General features: G+C 41.2%; 3 protein-coding genes across 8 annotated transcripts in view; 1 reads left to right on the top strand and 2 right to left on the bottom strand.

The window, feature by feature from the left end:
• Nucleotides 1-2,286, bottom strand: part of Lin52 (lin-52 DREAM MuvB core complex component) — an 81,228-nt gene extending 78,942 nt beyond the window's left edge. For 2 of the 4 annotated variants that reach the window (XR_016537572.1, XM_090344469.1), the window contains exon 1: nucleotides 2,100-2,286. Coding sequence is in view for 3 of the 4 variants with exons in the window: in XM_090344469.1 (XP_090200595.1) it covers nucleotides 2,100-2,130 (31 nt within the window). In the remaining variant the exon portion in view is untranslated. The remainder of the gene's footprint in view (nucleotides 1-2,099) is intronic. The other 2 variants (XM_090344470.1, XM_090344468.1) reach the window with 2 other exon arrangements.
• Nucleotides 2,287-2,627: 341 nt separating this feature from the next.
• Nucleotides 2,628-20,603, top strand: Aldh6a1 (aldehyde dehydrogenase 6 family member A1). 2 transcript variants are annotated; one of them, XM_090344462.1, is made up of 12 exons: nucleotides 2,628-2,707; nucleotides 8,023-8,076; nucleotides 10,846-10,920; nucleotides 11,094-11,255; nucleotides 11,840-11,918; nucleotides 12,170-12,472; nucleotides 13,918-14,039; nucleotides 15,205-15,394; nucleotides 15,566-15,747; nucleotides 17,021-17,200; nucleotides 17,515-17,613; nucleotides 20,191-20,603. In XM_090344462.1, the coding sequence occupies exons 1-12, from the start codon at nucleotides 2,660-2,662 to the stop codon at nucleotides 20,293-20,295; spliced, it is 1,599 nt and encodes a 532-aa protein (XP_090200588.1). In that variant the 5' UTR covers nucleotides 2,628-2,659; the 3' UTR covers nucleotides 20,296-20,603. The 2 variants fall into 2 exon arrangements, with proteins under 2 accessions (XP_090200588.1, XP_090200587.1); XM_090344461.1 differs by lacking the exons at nucleotides 2,628-2,707; nucleotides 8,023-8,076; nucleotides 20,191-20,603 and having other exon boundaries at nucleotides 10,778-10,920; nucleotides 17,515-17,885.
• Bbof1 (basal body orientation factor 1) overlaps nucleotides 17,277-21,749 on the bottom strand; it is a 30,018-nt gene continuing 25,545 nt past the window's right edge. Inside the window, exons 12-13 of one of the 2 annotated variants that reach the window (XR_016537571.1) lie at nucleotides 17,881-18,001; nucleotides 17,277-17,740 (exon numbers count right to left, since the gene is read on the bottom strand). Coding sequence is in view for 1 of the 2 variants with exons in the window: in XM_090344464.1 (XP_090200590.1) it covers nucleotides 17,729-17,740 (12 nt within the window). In the remaining variant the exon portion in view is untranslated. The remainder of the gene's footprint in view (nucleotides 17,741-17,880; nucleotides 18,002-21,749) is intronic. The other variant, XM_090344464.1, reaches the window with a different exon arrangement.

The raw sequence follows: 21,749 nt of genomic DNA, 5'->3' as shown, positions 1-21,749 counted from the left end.
AGCCAGAAGTGACACTGGGGCTTAAGTGGTAAAGCACTAGTCTTGAGCACAAAGAAGCTCAGAGACAGCACCCTAGTGCTGAGTTCAAGCCCCAGGACCAGCAAAAAAAAAAAAAAAAAGAAGAGAGAGAAGACAGACAATAAAGAACAATGTAGAAGATAAAAGAGAAGAACACCACTGTAATCCCAGGAGGCTGAGATCTAGAGGAGTGAAGTTCAAAGACAGTCCAGGCAAACAATTCTGTGAATCTTCATCTCCTAATAATCAGCAAAATGCCAAGATGAAGCATGGTTCAAATGGCAGAGTGCCACTTATGCAAGCAAGCTAAGTAACCATAAGGCACTAAGTTCAAACTTTAATATCACACACATATCAACTGAATATAAAACTAGGAAGGTGTATTTAAGTTCAATGTGCTAAATTTAATTTTTTCTGATAAAAAAAATAAAAATTTATTGGTAATAGAACAGGCATGGATATGCATACCTGTAATCCCAGCATTCAGGAGGCAGAAGAAAGGGTCAGCCTGGGTTACATATTTCTGCATATAACCTAATAATTCTTTTAGTTGGAGGCTGACTACTTGTCAGAAACTGTGCTAAATTTTAGAATCCAATTATGAACAAGATAGACTTGGAATGATAACTGGACATGACTAGAGTAAAGTTCATAGGTAATAGGAATGGTTGAAGGAGAAACTCCCAATACTTTGTTCTGGGAAAATGTCTTTGGGAGACAACATTTAAAAAATGATATCTGGGGCCAGGAGTCCCTGTGGTAGAGTGCTTGCCTAGTATGCATAAAGACCTGGGTTCAATTCCTTGGTACCACATACATAGAAAAAATGCCAGAAGTCGTGCTGTGGCTCAGTGGTAGAGCTCTAGCCTTGAGAAAACCCAAGGATAAAGCTCAGGCCCTGAGCCCAAGCCCAGGACTGGCATAAAAAAAAAAAAAAAAAGAAAACGATATCTGAAACTGGAAAAAAAAAAAGTTTACCTTTTGTTCATCTTGGCATCTCTCAAAACACCCACCATTTGTTTTTCACATAGTGAGGTACCTAAAATAGCTCTCCTTGGCCTCAGTTTACTCATTTCCCAAAATGAACTTCTAAGTTTCCTTCTATATATCAAAAATGTGTTCAAGGGGGAAAAAATTCCTATTAATGAAAGAAGCACAGGGATAGAAGTGGCAGAAGGAATAAATTAACTCCATCACTGATTGCAAACCCAAACCACGAAATTGCCACCCGAGATGGCTTGTAGGTACATAACGTGTAAGCAGAAATCCTTCATTCACTTAATCCAAGGAATCAGCACAGAAAGTGGATGTTAAGAGAGGTTGAGATGTGTACATATAAGTCTCAGGAGGCTGAGATCTAAGGATGGAAGTTTCGAGCCAGCTAGGGCAAGAAAGACCATGAAACTCGTATCTTCAACTAAACACCAAAATAATAATAATACAATAATAATAATAATAATAATAATAATAATAATAATAAAGATGGAAGTGAAGATGTGGCTCAAGTGGTAGAGTAACAGCCTTATATGAAAAAGCCAAGAGGCTGCGACCAGGCCAGGAGCTCAAGCCCTGGATCAGCACCAAAAAAAAAAAAAAAAAAAAGTTCAATTCTCGTTTCTCTCAGGCACTCATTGCCAAGGGAATAAGAAGGTTCCAGATGCTCCCAGGGAAATAGACCCCAACAGAAGAGCTAGAAAAGCAGTTCAGAGCAAAGGTGAGGCCAATCACCAACTCCTGCTAGAGCTGGAGAAACCGTACCAGACCTGCTCAACGAGAACAAGAGCCTGCACTCGGAATGGGAAAGGGTACAGTCAGGAACCTCTTCACTGTCTCCTCCACAGGGCTAGGGTGACACGCATTCCTTCACCAGGATTAGGTCTCGCTGTGCTTTCCTTCACTCGCCAGAGACAGCAGACCCTGTGGTGCTAAAAGGGAGGACCTGCAGCGCAAGGGAAAAGCAGGAAGAGAAAGGAGAGGATCCCAAGAAAGATGGATAAGTGCAAGAGGCAAACGGACAGCAAAGGTGCCCGGAGAAGCAAGGAGGAGATGGCAGGCCAATTATCTCTGAAACCGGCTCTTACCATCCGTGGGAGACGCCATCTTCCAGCCCATGTCACGTGACGTGGCCAACCGTCGGCGGGAAAGCGAAGAACCACAAACCACGCCTCCTGACCCTCCCCGGGGCGGGGCGGGGGCAATAAGCCCCGCCCCTTGAGGAAATATTTACTTAGCTCCGCCCCTGACAACAGTCTCGCCAGTGGCTCAGTCTTATTTACCTTCCTCATTAGTGAGGGGGTGGTGAGGCCTAGGTCGTTTCTGTGGCCAATCATTATTCCCAATTAGGGGGCGTCTTCCTCTCCCGCTCACTATTCGGTATCCAAGTTGGGGCGTTCCCTTATCTCCACCAACAAAATTGGCTGAAGTAAGTGGAAGCCAGAACATTTCTGCTCCTAACCAATCACCCGTCCCTCCTGGACTAGACTGAAGGGGTGGGGGATGGTGCTCTGGCGAGTGATTGGCTACAGAGAATTGTCGTTCCACCAATGAGGAGGCCCGTCAGGAAGGAGGGCGAGGTGTTGCAGCGGGCCTCTTCAGGAGGCCTGGCCCCGCGATTGACGCGCGGTGCAGTTTGCAGACAGCCATGGCGGCGGCGGTGTTGGCAGCGGCAGGACGGGCCCGGATCCTGCAGGCGAGTGAGGGTTGGCATCGCGGGACCACGAGCTAGCTGTAGATCCTTTCCGCACGCTCCGAACCGTGCTCAAAGGGAGCCCCTTCTCTGGTTTGATCATCGCGTTCCCCCTGAGAGGGTGGCCCAGTTCCAGCCCCCTCTCTGAACCCACTCGCGTTTTTCTTCTGAGCTCTTTGTTGGTCTTGACCTGCTACTTTCCAGCTCTGTTGCGTCGCTGCTGTCACTTGTTTGCTCTTACTTTCTCGATCTCCCCACCGTCTTTTCTTTTCACCTCTGCATCAACCATCTCTCTTCTCTCTTTCACCTGAAACTCTCCTTTCTGGTCACTGAGAGCGTGGGGCTTCTTCTGGTCACCTCTAGAGTCTCCACTTGCTCCCTTCCCCCCACCCAGCTTCTCTGCTCACAGTGTGAGGTAAGGGATGAGAGAGGGGGCACGCGTATGGACTTTGAATCTCTTAGAAGTGTACACAGTTTTTCTCCAGAGGCAACCATTTGCTAATCCAACTAAAACTGGGCTTTCTTGCAAAGTCAAACTTTAAATGAAGTTATAGACAATACATGTTGGAAGTAAATAAGAAACACTGTTGAGCCAACCCCTATGCTACAAAGAATTAAACATCTCCCAAACGAGGTGATACAGATCAGGACCTGGAATGTAAGAATTTCAAAGTTCCTATCCTGGGAACCAGCTCTGCAAGTACTAACACACGCATCAACTGATTGTGTGATAGAGCTCCAGGCCAGTACATGCCTGGGGCCTGTGCTCCAACTCTGTCCATAGATCTACTAGAGGGCTCAAGATTGGCAAGGACTTAATGATACTGAAGCAAGAGTTACTTCAGGAAAGTAACAACTTGCAAGGAACAACAGGGTTCTCTCTTGGAGCCAGAGAACTTCCTTTATATTGTTGCACTTTTATGTAACATGAGTATCAGGTTTCAGTGAATTCCTCTATAGAAACATTCATCCCTAAGATTCTTAGCAGAGTCACCAAAGGCCCATTTCTGAAGGTACTTTTAATGCAACAATAGAGAATGAGCTTGAAGGATTTGGAGGGACTGACAGGCCTGGCTCCACTCAAATTTTCTGCAGTGATCCTCATCCTCCCTCCCTCGCTCCCTCCCCCTCTCTCCCTTTCCTCTTTTCTTTCTCTCCCCCTTTCCTTCCTACTTCCTTCCTCTTTGTGATGTCCCCCTCTTTGTACTCAAGGCTAATGCTCTACCAGTTGAGCCACAGCACCACTTCGGGTTTCTGATACTTAATTGGAGAATTTTCCTGCCCAGGCTGACTTTGAGTCACTTGCTGAGATCTCAGCCTCCTGAGTAGCTAGGATTATGAAATTGACCGTCTTTCCTTACCCTCCCCCCATTATAGTGAGTCTTTAAGCGGGCATTTTATCTTTTGTATCAAGGTGGAGAATCTCCTGTACCTTAGTGTATCTTGAACTGATAACAAATAGTGTAAACAGGCATCATAAAACATGCTTGTGGGCTGGGAATTTGGCCTAGTGGTAGAGTGCTTGCCTAGCATGCACGAAGACCCGGTTCGATTCCTCAGTACCACATACATAGAAAAAAGCTGGGAGTGGTGCTGTGGGTCAAGGGTAGAGCTCTAGCCTTGAGAAAAGTCCAAGGGCTCAGGCCCTGAGTTCAAGCCCCACAACTGGCAAAATAAAATAAAACATGCTTGTATGATCCTGGGCAAGCTGAATCTAGAAAATCACTTGATGCCAGGAGTTCAAGACCAACCTGAGTAGAACTGCAACCATGAATATTAGAAGTCTAAAGGATTTAAGTAGGTTCTAGTTTATGGGTTTTTTTTTTTTTTTGCCAGTCCTGGGCTTGAGCTCAGGGCCTGAGGACTGTCCTTGGATTTTTCTCAAGGCTAGAACTCTACCACTTGAGCCTCAGCACCACTTCTGGCTTTTTCTAAGTATGTGGTACCAAGGAATTGAACCCAGGTCTTCGTGCATGCTAGGCAAGCACTCTACCACTAGGCCAAACTCCTGGTCCCTCTAGTTTATGTTTTTATTTCTCTTACCTCAGCTTAGATTCTCTGTTATGGAGGCTAGTAGAATTTAACCTGCAATCTCTCTTTGCTCCTTATGATATTATCATACATATCTATTCAGACATTAGAAAACTGCTGTTTTGAAAGTAACTGCTGGGTTCTGGTGGCTCATGCCTAAAATCCTAGCTGCTCAATGAGGCTGAGATCTGAGGATCACAGTTAACTTAAAGCCAGCTTAGGGACAGTGCCCAGACCCAGAGTTCAAGGCCTTAGACTTAGAAAAAAGTCCATAGTCTAGTAGCACAGTGGTACAAGCCTCTAATCTTACCTACTTGGGAAGCAGAGATCAGGGATTTCAAATTGAAGCCAGTTCTGGCATAAAGGTTCCTAAGATTTTACCTCAACCAGTGACTGGGTGCAGTGGCACACGTCTATTACTGCAGCTGTGTGGGAAGCACAGTGGTTAGGTGTTGTGATATGCACCTGTCATTCAGCAACCCAAAGATGCACAAGTAGGATGGAAGACTAAACTGGCTCTGTTATAAGTCAAGACCCTACCTCAAAACTAACCAATGCAAAAGAGGATGGTAGAGCCTGCTGAGTTCAATCCAAAATACTTAAAAAAGGGGGGGGGCATCATTGATGTGGTCCAAAGAGCAAGTGTCATAGCCATGCCTAAATTCTACTCCAGCTCTGACATTCTGAATATTCATGAAAATTAGAATTAAAAATTACAATAAAGAGCAGGGCGTGGTGGCTCACACCTGTAATCCTAGCTACTCACGAGGCTGAGATCTGAGGTTCAAGGTTCAAAGCCATTCCGGCACAAAAGAACCTAAGACTCTTATCTCTATTTAACCTCTAGAAAACAGGAAGTGGGGCTTGGCTCAAGGTTTGGGCAGTAGCCTTGAGCTGAAGAGCTCAGGGACAACACCCAAGCCCAGGGATAGGGTGGTAGTCTTGAACTGAAGAGCTCAGGGACAGTGCCAAGGCCGATTTCAAGCCCCATGACCAACATAAAAAAAAAAAGTATAATAAAGCAAATGACCTGATATTTAAAGTTACCACTGATTACCCAATTAGTAACTGGGCTTACAATTCAGGATTTCGTATTTTTCCATCTCTTTGTGTATGAATTCCATCCCAGGCTTGTAGTGACAGCTCTTGTATTATGAGGCCCTAAGACATAGAGAAAGAAGCCCAAACTCAACCTGTAGAATGTAAGAAATGCTTCTAAAAAGGGATGACTGTTTAGAAGTGTTGCAAGACTAGCAGGTCACTAACCAAGGAGAGAAAGGAGTTCCTACAAAAGGAAATAGCAAGTAGGAAATAAATATGAAAGTAGAAATCAGGATGCTTCTTCAGCAACAATGCTAATGAGTATTTTGCAGGAAATGATGAAATTTTTGAGTTGTAACCCAGCAAAAACTTATGTTGTTCTGTTATGTCTTATACACTGCCTATTTTACCCCTTTGAAAGTAAGAGGGGCAGAGAGGGGGTGGGGTTGTGTAAGTGAATATATAAGATTTAAATGGAAGCCAGGCACTGGAGCTCAGACCTGTAATCCTACACAGGAGGCTGAGAGCTGAGGATCACAGTTTAAACTACCCCTGGCAAGAAAATCTGTGAAACTTTTATCTCCAGTTAACCACAAAAAGACCAGAAGTGGAGCTGTGGCTCACCTCTCAAGCCCTGAGTTCAAGCCCCATAATCAACAACAAAAAAAGCTAAAGTGGCCTTTGATGCTGTGCGCTGGTGGCTCATACTTGTAATCCTAGCTACTTAGAAGGCTGAAATCTGAGGATCATAGTTCTAAGACAGCCTGGCAGGAGTCTGTGTGACTGTTATCTCCATTTAACCACCAGAAACCCAGAAGTGGAGATATGACTCAAGTGAGAAGGGGAGAGATAGAGACAGAGACAGAAAACACGATGTAACAAATGATTGTTTGGTGGGCATTCATTCTATTACTCTGTAAAATATTAATGAGGGCTTACTTTATGCCAGGAACCATGAAAGGGAGAAGGACACATGGTCTGGTGATCTAAGGGGAGAGAAACTTAATAATTAAACAAACTACTTATATAATGGAAAATAAGAAACAGAGGAATCCTGCTGCTTTATGGACTCTCCAGTCAGTTACCTGGTCCTGAGGTTGAGACTTCTTGAGAAAGTCTTGAGTTCAACAGAGATGTAAAGGAGTAGGAGTGAGCTGAGCAAATGTGATTGGACAGTTCCAGGCATGAGGGATTAATATGGGCAGAGGCAAGAGCACAAAACATGCTCAGATGGCTGGAGCAGAGAGCTATGAAGAAAATAGCAAACTAGGAATCTAGAGTAGCAAACAAGTAGATTAATCTTTATCTTAAGGTAGTAGGATACTATTGTTTTGTGCACATGTGTGTACTTTTATTTTGCTATGGTTGGGTTGTATTTTCCATTGTCAGGAATAAAACCTAGGGCCTTGCATTTACTAGGAAAATATTCTACCACTGAGCTACATACAGAGGCCCATAAAAGCCTTTTGAACAAGGGAGTGATCTGACCAGTTTTGTCTTTTAAAAAAAGACCCATCTGGCCTGGAACTTATGGATCACACCTGTAATCCTAGCTGCTCCAGAGAATGAGATCTGAGAATCATGGTTCCAAGCCAGCCTGGGCAGGAAAGTCATGATGTTTTTGTTTTGTCAGTTGTGGTGCTTGAACTCGGACTGGGTGCTATCCCTGAGCTCTTCAGCTCAAGGCTAGCACTCTACCATTTGAGCCACAGAGCCACTTCCGGTTTTCTGGTGGCTGATTGGCAATAAGAGTCTCATGAACTTTTCTGTCCAGGCTAGCTTTGAACCATGATCTTCAGATCTCAGCCTCCTATGTAGCTAGGATTACAGGCTCAAACCACTGGAGTCCCACTTCATGTGTTTTTTGTTTTTTGGTTGTTTTTTTTTTTTTTCAACTAAATTAACCTTGAGAGCAAGCACCAAGTCCTTTTTCATACCTGTAGCTAGTTTTTTTTTTTTTTTTTTTTTTTTTTTTGGCCAGTCCTGGGCGTGAGCTCAGTGCCTGAGCACTGTCCTTGGACTTTCTCAAGGTTAGAGCTCTACCACTTGAGCCTCAGCACCACTTCCAGCTTTTTTCTATGTATGTGGTACCGAGGAATCGAACCCGGGTCTTTGTGAATGCTAGGCAAGCACTCTACCACTAGGCCAAAGTCCCAGCCCTACCTGTAGCTAGTATAATGTTGACTATCTTGTAGCTATTTGCTAAATCATTTTCTGTTCTCATTTATGAAATTCTTATTTCACAGGTTGCTTCCAAAGTAAACTCTACCTGGCATCCATTATCCTCCTTTTCTTCAGTGGTGAGTGAATTGGGCACTAAAAATTGACTTTCAGAAAGGAATCTAGTATAGCTTTGGGTGTTTATGGCAGTGCTGTGATTTTTGAACTCAAGACCTCATGGTTGCTAGTCAAGAATTCTTTCAGTATAGCTTTGGGTATTTTTTATGGCAGTGCTGTGATTTTGAACTCAAGACCTCATGGTTGCTAGTCAAGAATTCTGTCACTGAGTCTAGTTCTTTAAGTACTTACCAGTATTTGGACTTGAACTCAAATCCTCATGCTTTTGCTCAATCTTTTCTAGTTATAGCTGGCACTCTACCACTTGGAGACATGCCTTCTGGAAACTCTAGTTTCAAGGATTTGTCTGCCCAGGCTGACTCTGGTCCACAATTAACTGATCTGTCTCCTGTGTAGCGAGGATTATAAGAATGAACCCAGGGCCAGGAGTTTAAGCCTAGTGGTAGAGTGCTTGCCTATCATGCATGAAGAACTGGGTTCAGTTACTTGGTACCACATACATAGAAAAAGCCAGACATGGTACTGTGGCTCAAGTGGTAGAGCCCAGGGCGAGTACTCAGGCCCCAGAGTTTAAGTCCTGGGACTAGTCAAAAAAAAAACAAAAAACCCAGGTGGCTAGTTATTTTGTGTGCCACCATTCCCAGCTTCTTCTAGAAGTTTTCTTGAACCTGCTAGATAGGATTTTTTTTAGTCAATATTCTATTCCTGATTATATGACCTAAAATCTAACAAATAAGCATTATTGCTCAAGGGCTGGAATTGTGGCTCAAGTGGTAAAACGTCAGCTGAGCAATAACAAGAGGTCCTGAATTTAAGCTTCCGTACAAAAAAAAAAAGCCCTGCTGTTCAAAATCCTTTCAGTCCTTGGGGGGCTGGGGGGGAGGGTAATGGGGACCAAGACATGTGGAAGGGTATCAATGTATGTGAATTAATGCACCTTCTATCTGGCAAATATCATGTAACCCTTTTATTAAATACAATAAAAAATATTTTTAAAAAATCCTTTCAGTCCACTACAGCACACACATTATAGTCTAGCAATCCTTCACCACTTTCAAGTCACAGATTTTGCTGTAGTTTATCATTTGTCCATACCAAAACTAATATGGAAATATGATTATCAATGTGTGGTATTAGAATGTGGCACCTTCAAGGTGAGATAAAATGACTTCTACATCCCTTCTCCCTGCTTTTCTGAAGAGGCCCTTGTCCTAGAGCTGCTTGCTGGATCTTAGACTTCTAGCTTCTAGAACTCTTGGATAAGCTTCTTAACTCTCTCATGTACTTTGTTATAATAAAAGAAACAGACTTCATTGATAATGTAGTAAATATAAGCTACTTTTATTTTCCAGTCCTGTGGCTTGAACTCAGGGCCTTGGGATTTCTCAAGGACAGTAGGGCTAGTGCTCTACCACTTGAGCCACTTCTGCTTATTCTGTATATGTGGTACCAGGGAATCGAAACCAGGGCTTCATCAGTGTTAGGCAAGCACTCTATTACTAAGCCACACTACAAGCTACTTCTCAAAAAAGGCATAGTTAGGGCCAGGAGCATGGTCTACTGGAGAGTGCTTGTGTTCGCCTAGCATGCACAAAGACCGGGGTTTGATTCCTTGGTACTACATATACAGAAACAGCTGGAAGTGGTGCTGTGGCTCACCTTGAGCAAAAAGTGTCCAAGGACAGTGTCCAGGCCCTAAGTCAAGCCCCAGGACTGGCAAAAAAAAAAGGCATAGTTATGAAATATTTTGATCATAAAGATATATGGCATAGGCCGGGAGTTTGGCCTAGTGGTTAAAGTGCTTGCCTAGCATGCATGAAGACCCAGGTTCGATTCCTCGGTACCACATACATAGAAAAAAGCCGGAGTGGTGCTGAGGCTCAAGTGGTAGAGCTCTAGCCTTGAGAAAACCCAAGGACAGTGCTCAGCCCCTGAGCTCAAGCCCAAGACTGGCAAAAAAAAAAAAAAAAAAAGATATATGGCATGTAAGGAAGTCAGCAGACCAATAACTCACAATAGCTAATCTTTGATAACAGAGTGGCTGTGATCTTAGTATAAACTTCATAGTGATGTGTTCTCTCATAAAGTTCCCTGGAGAATTAGCAGGGAATGTTCCATTTTCAAAGAGACCATAGTATCAGGAGGCTACACTATGTCATCTTCACTGTAGACAAGAATATTGTATGTTTCTGACTGGAGATGTGGCTCTGTAGTAGGACACACACCCTTGTAAATACCAAGCCCTCAGTTCAAACCCCAGTATATTCCACCTCTCAAAAGGCTGATTGAGAGCCAGGAGTTTGGCCTAGGGGCAAAGTGCATGCATAAAGACCAGGGTTCAATTCCTCAGTACTACATATATAGAAAAAGCCAGAAATGGTGCTGTGCCTCAAGCAGTATAGTTCTAGCCTTGAGAAAGTCTAAAGACAACACTCAGGCCCTAAATTCAAGCCCCATGACTGGCAAAAAAAAAAAAAAAAAAAGATTGGATTATATTGTAAATACAAATGTAATAATGAAATCCTCCTCTGTATACCTAATGTAAACTAATAAAAATGCCTCTCTCTCTCTCTCTCTCTCTCTCTCTCTCTCTCTCTCTCTCTCTCTCTCTCTATATATATATATATATATATATATATATATATATATATATAATCATTCCTAATGGTAGAGACACGAAGATTTAGCTATTAACCTAAATTTCTTCTCTATGAATGGGAAAGGGAGAAGCAGTTAATACAAAACTCTTACGTTATTGTTTTGTCTTCCAGCCAACTGTCAAACTCTTCATTGATGGGAAATTTGTTGAATCCAAAAGTGACAAATGGATTGACATTCACAACCCAGTAAGCAAACTGTTTTGAGACTTAAACCAACTAGCCTAGAATTCTGGAAATACGATAGGAAGATGGGGACCTAGGTATCTATCATAAAGCATATCATGCTGCCAGAGGTAAGACGAAACATATAGAAGAAGGTGAGATGATGGCAACACATGACATCCTCTTTTCCCCATCAGGCCACCAATGAGGTCATTGGTCAGGTTCCTCAGTCCACCAAGGCTGAAATGGACGCAGCTATTGCTGCCTGCAAGCGTTCTTTTCCCACATGGGCAGACACATCAATATTAAGTCGTCAACAGATCTTCCTCCGCTATCAACAACTGATTAAAGAAAACTTGGTAAGAAATCTGAAGAGTATATTTCACCCTACAGAGTACCTTCAGAATGCTGGTTTATTTTCCAGAAAGCTTTTCAATAACTTTCCCAATTGAGAGACATTAATCATAACTCTTTTATTCTAGTTCTCAGTTTTGCTTTTCCTTGGCTAATTTAAGAATGTAAAAAGTATATATAATAGTATAGCATATGTTTAGCATGTATAGACATCCTAGGTTCAATTCCTAGCACCTCCCTTCACCCCTCCAAAATAGATCCCAGCCGGGAGTTTGGCCTAATGGTAGAGTACTTGCACAAAGACTCAGGTTCAATTCCTTGGTACCGCATACTTAGAAAAAGCCAGAGGTGGTGCTGCAACTCAGGTGGTAGAGCGCTAGCCTTGAGAAAGCCCAAGGACAGTGTTCAGGCCCTAAATTCAAGTCCCAGGACTGGCCAAAAAAGGAAAATACATCATCCTGGGGCCAGGAGTTTGGTTTAAGACAGTGCTCAGGCCCTGAGTTCATGCCCTAGAACTGGCAAAAAAAAAAAAAAAAAAGAAAGAAAAAAAAGATCCTTGCATTCATTTGTTTGTATATTTTCTCTGTAGAAAGAAATTGCCAGACTAATCACATTGGAACAAGGGAAGACCCTAGCTGATGCTGAAGGAGATGTATTTCGAGGCCTTCGTAAGCTGGGAGACATTCTTGGGACTTTGGGGGAAAAGCAAAGGAAATAGGAGGCAAAGGTCCCAGAATGGGAAGGTTGCTTGTTTATATATATATAGTTACCCTGTGGTATGTCTTTCCCAGAGAATCTCAATTTGGATAACCTCTGTGTATAGAAAGCCAAATTAATGTTCCTCTCCTGAACTAGAACATGACAATGCTAACTAATGCTCAGTATGGACAGCTGGTACCTGACTTCTTCTCTGTTCCAGAGGTGGTTGAGCACGCTTGCAGTGTAACATCCCTCATGCTGGGAGAGACTATGCCATCCATCACCAAGGACATGGACCTTTATTCTTACCGCCTGCCTCTAGGGGTGTGTGCAGGCATAGCTCCGTTTAATTTTCCTGCCATGATCCCCCTGTGGATGTTTCCCATGGCCATGGTTTGTGGCAATACTTTCCTGATGAAGCCATCAGAGCGAGTCCCTGGAGCAACCATGCTTCTTGCTAAGTTGCTTCAAGACTCTGGTGCCCCGGATGGAACACTGAATATCATCCATGGACAGCATGAAGGTAACTAGTCTTCTATATGTGGCTACTTAACCTGGCTCCCCCAAAAGTCAACATATTGAATGGTGATTAGGTGTTTTAATGGGGAAAGAAGTTGGAAGGAAAGGAATTCCCCATAGGAACTTCTGTGTTTGAATTGGAAGTGTGGCTTTGTGATAGAGTGCTTGCCTAGCGCATGCATGAAGCCCCTGGGTTCAATTCCTAAGTACCAAATAAACAGGAAAAGCCAAAAGTGGCACTGTGGCTCAAGTGGTAGAACCTTTAGCAAAGGAAACTCAGGGACAGTACCTAGGCCCTGAGTTCAGACTCCAGGACTGACAAAATAAAAAGGGGGGGGGGCCTTTATGTTTGGAGGTTATGATTGTTTTGCCATCAGTGTGCAAAGAGAAGCGGTGCTCTGCAGCCTGCACCATATTCTGGGAAGAAAGAAACATGGATTTCAACTGGAGGATATTAAAGGGAAAAGTTTGTTATCTCATTTTCTCTTTACAAGAACCCTTTGAAGCAGGTCAATTATAAAGTCAGAATCAAATCCTATTTTTCCCTAAATCACAGTACTAGAAACTTTGTATAACCAGGAAAGCTGATTCTAGTTCATGCTTTTAAGGAGTATGCTATACCACCTAGCATATGGGGTCACAATATACTGAGAGGCTTAGTATCCACAACACATAACATACAGATAGGTTCAGTGCGACAGTTGAGAACATATATTTCCTCTTTTTTTTTTTGCCAGTCCTGGAGCTTGAAGTGAAGGCCCGGGCACTGTCCCTGAGTTTCTTTTGCTCAAGGCTAACACTCTACCCCTTGAGCCACAGCACCACTTCAGCTTTTTCTGTTTATGTGGTTCTGAGGACACAAACCCAAGGATTCATGCATGCTAGGCAAGCACTCTACCACTAAGCCACATAATGAGCCAGAAAACATACATTTCTTTTTTTTTTGGTTGCAGTCCTGGGGCTTAAACTCAGGGCCTGAGCACTATCCTTGGGCTTTTTCCTCAAAGCTAGCACTTTGCCACTTGAGCCACAGCACCACTTCTGGCTTTTTCTATGTATGTGATACCAAGGAATCAAAACCGGGTCTTTGTGCATGCTGGGCAAGCACTCTACCTCTAGGCCAAACTCCAGGCCCCGAACATACATTTCTTAAGTGACAAAATGGAAGGGTCCAGTTTTAAAAAGGATTTATCTTAAAGAGAAATAGGAAATGTAGCATTTAGACTATTAGTGGAAATTTTTAAATAAAAAATAGAGTGAAGAGGCTAAATAGGATTTGTAATTTTAAGAAGCTGAGAGAAATAAATGAGACCTTTACAATGGAAATTCAGTGTAGACCCAGATGAGTGAAAATTTATAATTTGTAGCATTGAGAAGAAAAAAAAACATTGCTATTGAGAATATTATTGCCAGCTGTTCTTTTGGTAATTATTTATTCTCTTCTTAAAGCTGTCAATTTTATTTGTGATCATCCGGATATCAAAGCAATCAGCTTTGTGGGATCCAACCAGGCAGGAGAGTACATTTTCGAAAGAGGATCAAGACATGGCAAGAGGGTTCAAGCTAATATGGTGATTTTTAAATTGCTTTTCCAACCCTCAAAGTTTGTTATATGTGTTTAAATTGTGTAGGAACAACCCCTCAGCATTCCACTACAGCCAGTGTTTCACTTTAGCCCTGGAATAATTGTTTTATTCTGTCATGTTAATCACCTTTTATCATATAGTAGTAATCTTTGTTTTTTAAAAAAAGAAGGGCACACTCTTCCCCAAGAAGTTATTCAGATTCACTGAGCTTGAGTGGTAATAATCAAATTCTGTTATTGGGTCTTTTCTTCTTTTATATAATAGTTTCTAGCTGTTAATCCTTCCTGCTTTTAGTAAGTATTAATCTCAATTGTACAGATATTGAGAGACCAGTGTTTTTAAGACACTAATAAAAACCAAGTGTCCCCAACAAAATTAAACTAACTAGAAGGCATGGTATCTGTTCACAGTCATGTGTGAGAATTTATCTGTGGAAGAGATCATATGTCATCCTATATAGAAAAGGTATAAATAAGCCCGGTGTAGTGGCTCACGCATTTAATCCTAGCTACTCAGGAAGCTAGATTTGAGCATCCTGGTTCAAAGCCATTCTGGGCTTTGAAATTCCTATCTCCAATTAACCACTAGAAAACAGGAAGTGGCGCTGTAGCTCCGCAGATAGGACAGTAGCTTTGAGTTGAGGAGCTCAGGGACAATGCCCAGTCCCAGAGTCCAAGCCCCATGACCAACCAAAAGAAAAAAAAAGAAAAGATATAAATGCAGCTATGTACACTGACTAGATATAACATGTCAGTTCTGCTTACTTTCTGTAAGCTGGCTAATGGCATTATTATTGGCAGCGGTTTGTTTTTATTATTTTTCATTTGACAGGAAACCCCAGCACCAAATTTCTCTTATATCTAACGAGAAAAAAGAAGGGAGTTTTTCTGGTTCTTGGATGCAGTGCTTGTAACCTGTCTATCTGAATGTGATTGTCTCCCTTTCTAGACCTAAATAAACATCTATCAATTTATCCAGTAGAAAGCAAAGGAAAAGTAATACAGAGACCCTTTCAATGTTGCTGAAGTCAGCCCTCAAAGGTTGAATGCAATGCTCTAGTCCTTTCTTTAAATTCTTATTTGAGATCTTAATTTTTTAGTTTCATGGTATTTGGCTAAGAAATAACCAACCACTTTCTGTATTTCTTTAGGGAGCCAAAAACCATGGGGTAATTATGCCAGATGCCAATAAGGAAAATACCCTGAACCAGCTTGTTGGGGCAGCATTTGGAGCTGCTGGTCAGCGCTGCATGGCTCTTTCAACAGCAATTCTTGTGGGAGAAGCTAAGAAGTGGCTGCCAGAGTTAGTGGAGCGTGCCAAAAAACTAAGAGTCAATGCAGGTAAATCAGTCTTCTGCCTAGCAACTTGAGATTCTGCATCTATTGCTCTAACACTGATTTTAGCAATGGTTTTCGCCAGTTTCATCTTTAACTGTACTTGCTAATTCATAGCCATTGCTTAGTAGCTATAACTCATGTTAATAAACACCTTACTTGCATGTTCTTTTATAGGAGACCAGCCTGGAGCTGATCTTGGCCCACTGATCACTCCACAGGCCAAAGAACGAGTCTGCAATCTAATCGATAGCGGAACGAAGGAGGGAGCTTCTATCCTTTTAGATGGGCGAAAAATTAAAGTCAAAGGCTATGAGAATGGTAATTTCGTTGGACCAACCATAATCTCAAATGTCAAGGTAAGTAATTTCACAGCCAGGAGAACTGAAGTTACCTTTGGAGTTTACCTTTGGAGTTACAGAATCTCATCCCTATAAATCATAAATGAAGACTTTTAATGATTAAGATTTCAACACTTGCCAAAATTGCAGTTATTCTATCTAGAATCAAAACATTGCCCCTCCTGACTTCCTGTTTTCTATAGTATCTATCACTAGTACTCAACTATGGCATATGGTATAGAACTAGCCATCAACATTATGTGTTTCAATAACTTTATGAACTTTTCATGCATGTTTTACATGTCATGAAATGTTTTTTTTTCCAACACCTTAAAAAAGTATAAAGTGTCCTGAGTTTGTGGTAAAAACAAGTAACAGCCACAATAGCCCACTGCAGTTTGTCACCTCTTAAGTACCTGTTTAATTTTACCTTAATTACCTCAATTATCTATTTAATTTTCTCTTCCTTCACCTTCTTCCTGCCTTGCTCACATAAACTGAGCTCAGAAATTAAGCACTGCAGTGACTCAATGTATTAATTATCCAAGATTTCCTCAATATCTACCCTATGCCCAGAGTTTAGTTGGAAGTAACAAAAAAAAAAGATGAATTGTCAGTTTTTTTTATTATGCAAAGTCTTTCAACTAACATGACTAAATTGAGGCTTTTTTCACTATAATAATGAATAATCAAAGATTGAGTATAACAGAAGTTAGGAAATCTCTTGCCACAGAAACATAAAAGAAAAATCCACTTATCAGCAACAAACAAAACTGACTAGATACAGTGCTAAACAGATTGTTTGAATTGTTTGTGAACCTGTATCAAACAGAACTTATAGAGTTATTTGGGAGGCAAAGAACCGAATGAAAATGGATTAGTTTATGTTACAGAGAACTGAGTGTAGTTTCTAAAACCAGAAAATTTCTCAAAATGTACTTTACATTTGGATATATTAAAGATGAATTTTCATGTGATTTTTTTTTTTGTAACTTGATGAAACCAGTTGCGTAAGTATTAAAAAAGAAGCCAGTAAATGATCATGGGAACTTACAAACATGGTGCTTAAAACTTAAGAGTGTAGTTACAGTTAATAGGAATTTCAAGTTGTTTATATGTTTTTAGCTCAGAAGATAGAGGACTTTTTTTTCATAAAGGATTTAAGATGAAAAGAGACTGCTAACATTAAAACTGTCCACGTAGTGAGCGATAAATTAAAAATGCTAAATATAACCATAAAATACTCAACTCAAAAAGCTGACTTTTCTTCTGGATTCACCATTTCTGGCAGCCAAACATGACGTGTTATAAAGAAGAGATTTTTGGTCCGGTTCTTGTGGTCCTGGAGACAGAAACACTGGATGAAGCCATCAAGATTGTAAATGACAACCCATATGGAAATGGAACTGCTATCTTCACCACCAATGGAGCCACCGCTCGCAAATATTCCCACCTGGTGGATGTTGGACAGGTTTGTAAGCATAATTTTTGGAGTTTCTTATAGCTCTTCCCTAAGAGAAGACAGTAAACGGCAATCAGCCACTGCAGTTTGCTCAAAAATTCCCCCTTTAATCCCCCACAGTGATGTATTTCTTCCTCAGGAATAAAGTCCATGGGGTGGAGGACAGAGTGCAAAATGGCTATTTAAAATAAGTCTTTTTTCAAACAAAATGAATTTAAAACTGAAGAAAAAATAAAATTGGTCTTTACATTATCTTTGAGCTTCTAACTGGAGTCTCTGAATCCTTTGCTACTGAGTAGTACATGTGGATTTGTTCTTCTTAGGTGGGAGTGAATGTTCCCATTCCAGTGCCTTTGCCAATGTTCTCATTCACCGGCTCTCGATCTTCCTTCAGGGGAGACACCAATTTCTATGGCAAACAGGTAATTTTTTTTTCTTTAAGAAAATTTCTTGAACATAATCAGAAGCTAGGATTCTGCAAAGAAGTATCTGCAAGCAGCTTCTCTGGGTTCAGATGTTGTTTGTTCTGTAATGTTTTCAAAAAGTCCCCTAGAAAAGATTTAAAAAATAACAAAACTTCACCAAGCCATCTCTTCCTGAATAAGACAATGCAACAAAATTTAGGTAAAGATCATGAAAAGTCCAAAGCTGCATTCCCTCTATGACCCACTTCTCTTGAGAAAACTCACCTCTGACCTCTACCACCCTTCCTCAGTGCTGCGTGATTTGCTCCTGTGATAATCTGAGTGCTGGGGTTGTAGCTTAATGGTAGAGTGCTTGTCAAGAATGTTCAAAGCCCTGGTTCAATCCCTAACACCACAAAAAAAACTTTTTAATTGAATATCTTTGTTACCAAACACTGAAGAAGAAAATAAAGCAGACTGGAATCAGTGTCTCCAGGTTCAAATCCCAGCCCCACCAGTTATTAGCAATAGCACCTTGAGGGATACCCTACTTTCATGCCTCGAGTCTTCAGTTATAAAATCTGAATATATTTCATAGTGTTATGAAGACTGAATTATCACTGTTATCATATCCATCAGCAGGTGTACATATAATAGAGCAGGAATAGGCATAGCTTATTAAGTAGCAATGTGTTACATCACAGTCATAAATGAAAATGAGAACAGATGAGGCTACATAGTAATACTTTGCCACATAAAAAAGGAAAAATAGTAAAACACACACCATCTGTAATTTGATATTGGTAATGAAAACAGAAAAACTGTTAAAGTTTTTCCTGGCTGGGGTATGTGACACTATTAGTGGCACAGTGCTTGCCTGACATGAATGAAGCCTTGAGTTGGATTCCTCAGTAACACAAAACCAGAAAAAGCTGGAAGTAGTGATGTGGCTCAAGTGGCAGAATGCTAGCCTTGAGCAAAAGAGGTCAGGGACAGTGTCCAGACCCTGAGTTAAACCCCAGGACTGGCAAAAAAAAAAAAAAAAAAAAGTTTTTTATAACCAGCCCAATGTGGTGGGCTTAATGTGCAGAACCAATTATCTGGGTGTCTGAGGCAGAGGAATAATGTGAGTAACATAGTGAGACTTTGTCTCAAACCCAAGATCTTTCTATAGCCCAGGATGGCCTGGGACATGGTGACCTTCTGCCTCCATCTCCTACTGCTAAGATTATAGGCATGAACACCTAAAATCAAGCTTATTCTCATAAAGTGTACATGAATGTGGGTGTATACATGGATTTATGCATTTATATGCTGTGTGAATACATGTATGTATATATGAACATATGTATCATATAGTACTAGAAAGATTGAATCCAGGGCCTCATACACATAGTCTTCCTAGCACCAGTGGCCCACACCTTTATAATCCTAGCACCCAGGAGGCTGATATCTTGAGTATCTTAGTTTGGAGCCAACCCAGGCAGTAAAGACTTTGAGACTCCAACTCTAATTAGACTGCTTAACTGGGCTGAGCAGGACACTAGTGGCTCATGCCCAAAGTAAAGTCCTGATACTGTTACCTACAATTAAATATGAAAAAGCCAGAAGTCAAGCTATGGTTCAAGTGGAAGGGTGTTAGCCTTGAGCAAAAAAAGCTCAAGGTCAGCGCCTGCCCCTTGAGTTTATACCCCAGGATGGGCACTATACCACACAGGTGCAAAAAAATCTGGGGCCAGGCAAGGGGTGCAGTGGCTCACGCCTGTAATCCTAGCTACTCAGAAGGCTGAGATGGGAAGATCGAGGCTCAAAACCATTCTGGGTATTAAAGTCTGTGAGACTCTTATCTCCAATTAACCACTAGAAAACAGGAAGTGGGGCTAAGCTCAAGAGTAGGGCAGTAGCCTTGAGCTACAGTGCCCAGGCTGAGTTTAAGGCCCATGACCTACCAAAAAAAAAAAAAAAATGGGACTGGAAGTTTGGCCTTGTGGTAGAGTGCTTGACTAGCATGATTGAAGACCTGGGTTCAATTCCTCAGTACCACATACATAGAGAAAGCCAGAAGAGGTGCTGTGGCTCAAGTGGCAGAGTGCCCAAGGATAGTGCTCAGGCCCTGAGTTCAAGCCCCATGACTGGAAAAAAAAGAAAGAAAAAAAAATATATATATATATAGGAGGGTAGCTCAAGTGTTAGGTCAGTTGTGAGGAGGAAAAAAATCTAAGCAAGAATACAAGGCCCAGAGTTCAGGTTTCTTATCATATACATACATTTGTTTTTGGAAGTTTAAGCAAGGCTTTATTTTAGTGTAACAGAATAAAAATAAGGAGAAATGGAAAAAAAGGACGTAAGTCCTGTTCCCTATGTAGAAAACAGGAGTAAAGACTGTTATCTGCCCTCTGCACCAAATGAATGCCACCCACAATAGCATCTCATGTGCCAGATACTGTATACTAAATGTTTTAGAGTAATCTGAAGAACATACTGAATTTGAGTTGTAGCTATTGTTCATACAGGAATGACTAGCATAAGCAGCACTACCTTAAAAAATTGAGTCATGAACATCCAGAAGTACATGATAACTCTTTGTTTTCTTAGGGCATCCAGTTCTATACTCAGCTAAAAACCATCACTTCTCAGTGGAAAGAAGAGGATGCTTCGCTTTCCTCACCTGCGGTAGTCATGCCTACCATGGGCCATTAGAGACAAGTTTCTTCAAGACTCACTTGGTCCTGAGTAATCTCCCTCATTCTTGACCAACTTCATTTGCCATCTTTGCTCCAAACAAATTCCTAGGATTGGATGTTGTAACTAAAATTTACTGAAGATGCTCCATCCATTCAAAGTTGGTATAGGGATAATGCTGGTGTACTGATGACACCAGAGCTTTCCCTTATTCTTCAGGCTTGATTGGGGGGTAACTATTAACTGTGAAATGCTTATCTGAAAGGACAATCTAAAACTGTTTTCTAAAATTTCTCCATTTTTCAAGGGGGTAAGGTCACTGTATATACAGAAAACATTTCAGCAAGTAGAAAAAGAACCCTTGGATGGGGAAAGAAGACAGAAAACAGTTCACTCTCTAATTGTGCCTCAAACATAGTCCTTTAAATCAACACCAGTTGGCATAACCCCTCTGCCAAGTTTTTCTGAGCTTTTCACTCATCTTGCACTACACAGAAGTAATCCATTTCTACTTATCCAACATGACAGCTATTTCCTTTTTGCTCAATGTCACTTCATTATCCTTGTGATTTATAACACTATTTCATTCATTGTCCTTGTTCCTGCCTAAAGTACTACAGAAAAATACCACAGTATCCAATGGATAAATCAACTTTTTGTCGGCTGTGCCAAATGTTAGGTTTCATAGTTTTTTACAGCAATCACTAATCAATGCTTCAGCTATTTAATTCACATACAAATTGTCTTCTTGGATAATTATTTGAAAAATTATCTTGGATCCAGAAATCAAGAATGTTCCAACTATGTGTAATAAGATTCTTGCCTTAAGGAAGTCTAACTTATTTGCCAAATTTTACATTACTCTTTCCTCTTGCCTGCATTTTTCATTAGTAATAATTATGTGAAAGGACAATTGAAGTGGAATGACTGTTTGGGACTTAAAAATTTCAAAGCTTTCCATTATGTACGTTGTGATAAAGCTTTTGATAGTCTTCTATCATAATTTCAGCTACTTTAAAATGTTGTTTCTTTGATCTATCTCAATTTTAAATTAGAACAGAAACTGATGCTCCTCTCATCGGAATCCTAGGCTTGTGAACTAGAAAGCTGCTAGCTCTGATGGAAGAATCTCTTGCTGCTCTGCCAGATGGAATTTGTTATTTACTTTTCTGCTTCCTTATTAGTTACTTGGACCCTATTCTCTGAGGTTAATTCAGTAAAGTTAATTCAATGATAGAACATTAGAACCTTCAGTCACTTTGATTAAGAGAATAAATAAGCCAGGCACTGGTGGCTCACACCAGTAACCCTAGCTACTCAAGAAGCTGAGATATCATCACAGTCTGAAGCCAATCCGGAAAGGAAAGTCTGTGATTCTTATCTCCAATTAGCTACCAAAAAGCCAGAAATGGAGCTATTCCAAGTGGTAGAGACCTAGCCTTGAGCAAAGAAGTTCATGTAATCCAGGTCTT

This window comes from Megascapheus bottae, chromosome 14, assembly GCF_031878675.1.
Source record: "Megascapheus bottae isolate mThoBot1 chromosome 14, mThoBot2.hap1, whole genome shotgun sequence".
NCBI lineage: Eukaryota > Metazoa > Chordata > Mammalia > Rodentia > Geomyidae > Megascapheus > Megascapheus bottae.
The sequence above is the reverse complement of the archived record's forward strand: the minus strand, read 5'-3'. Positions and strand labels throughout refer to the sequence as shown.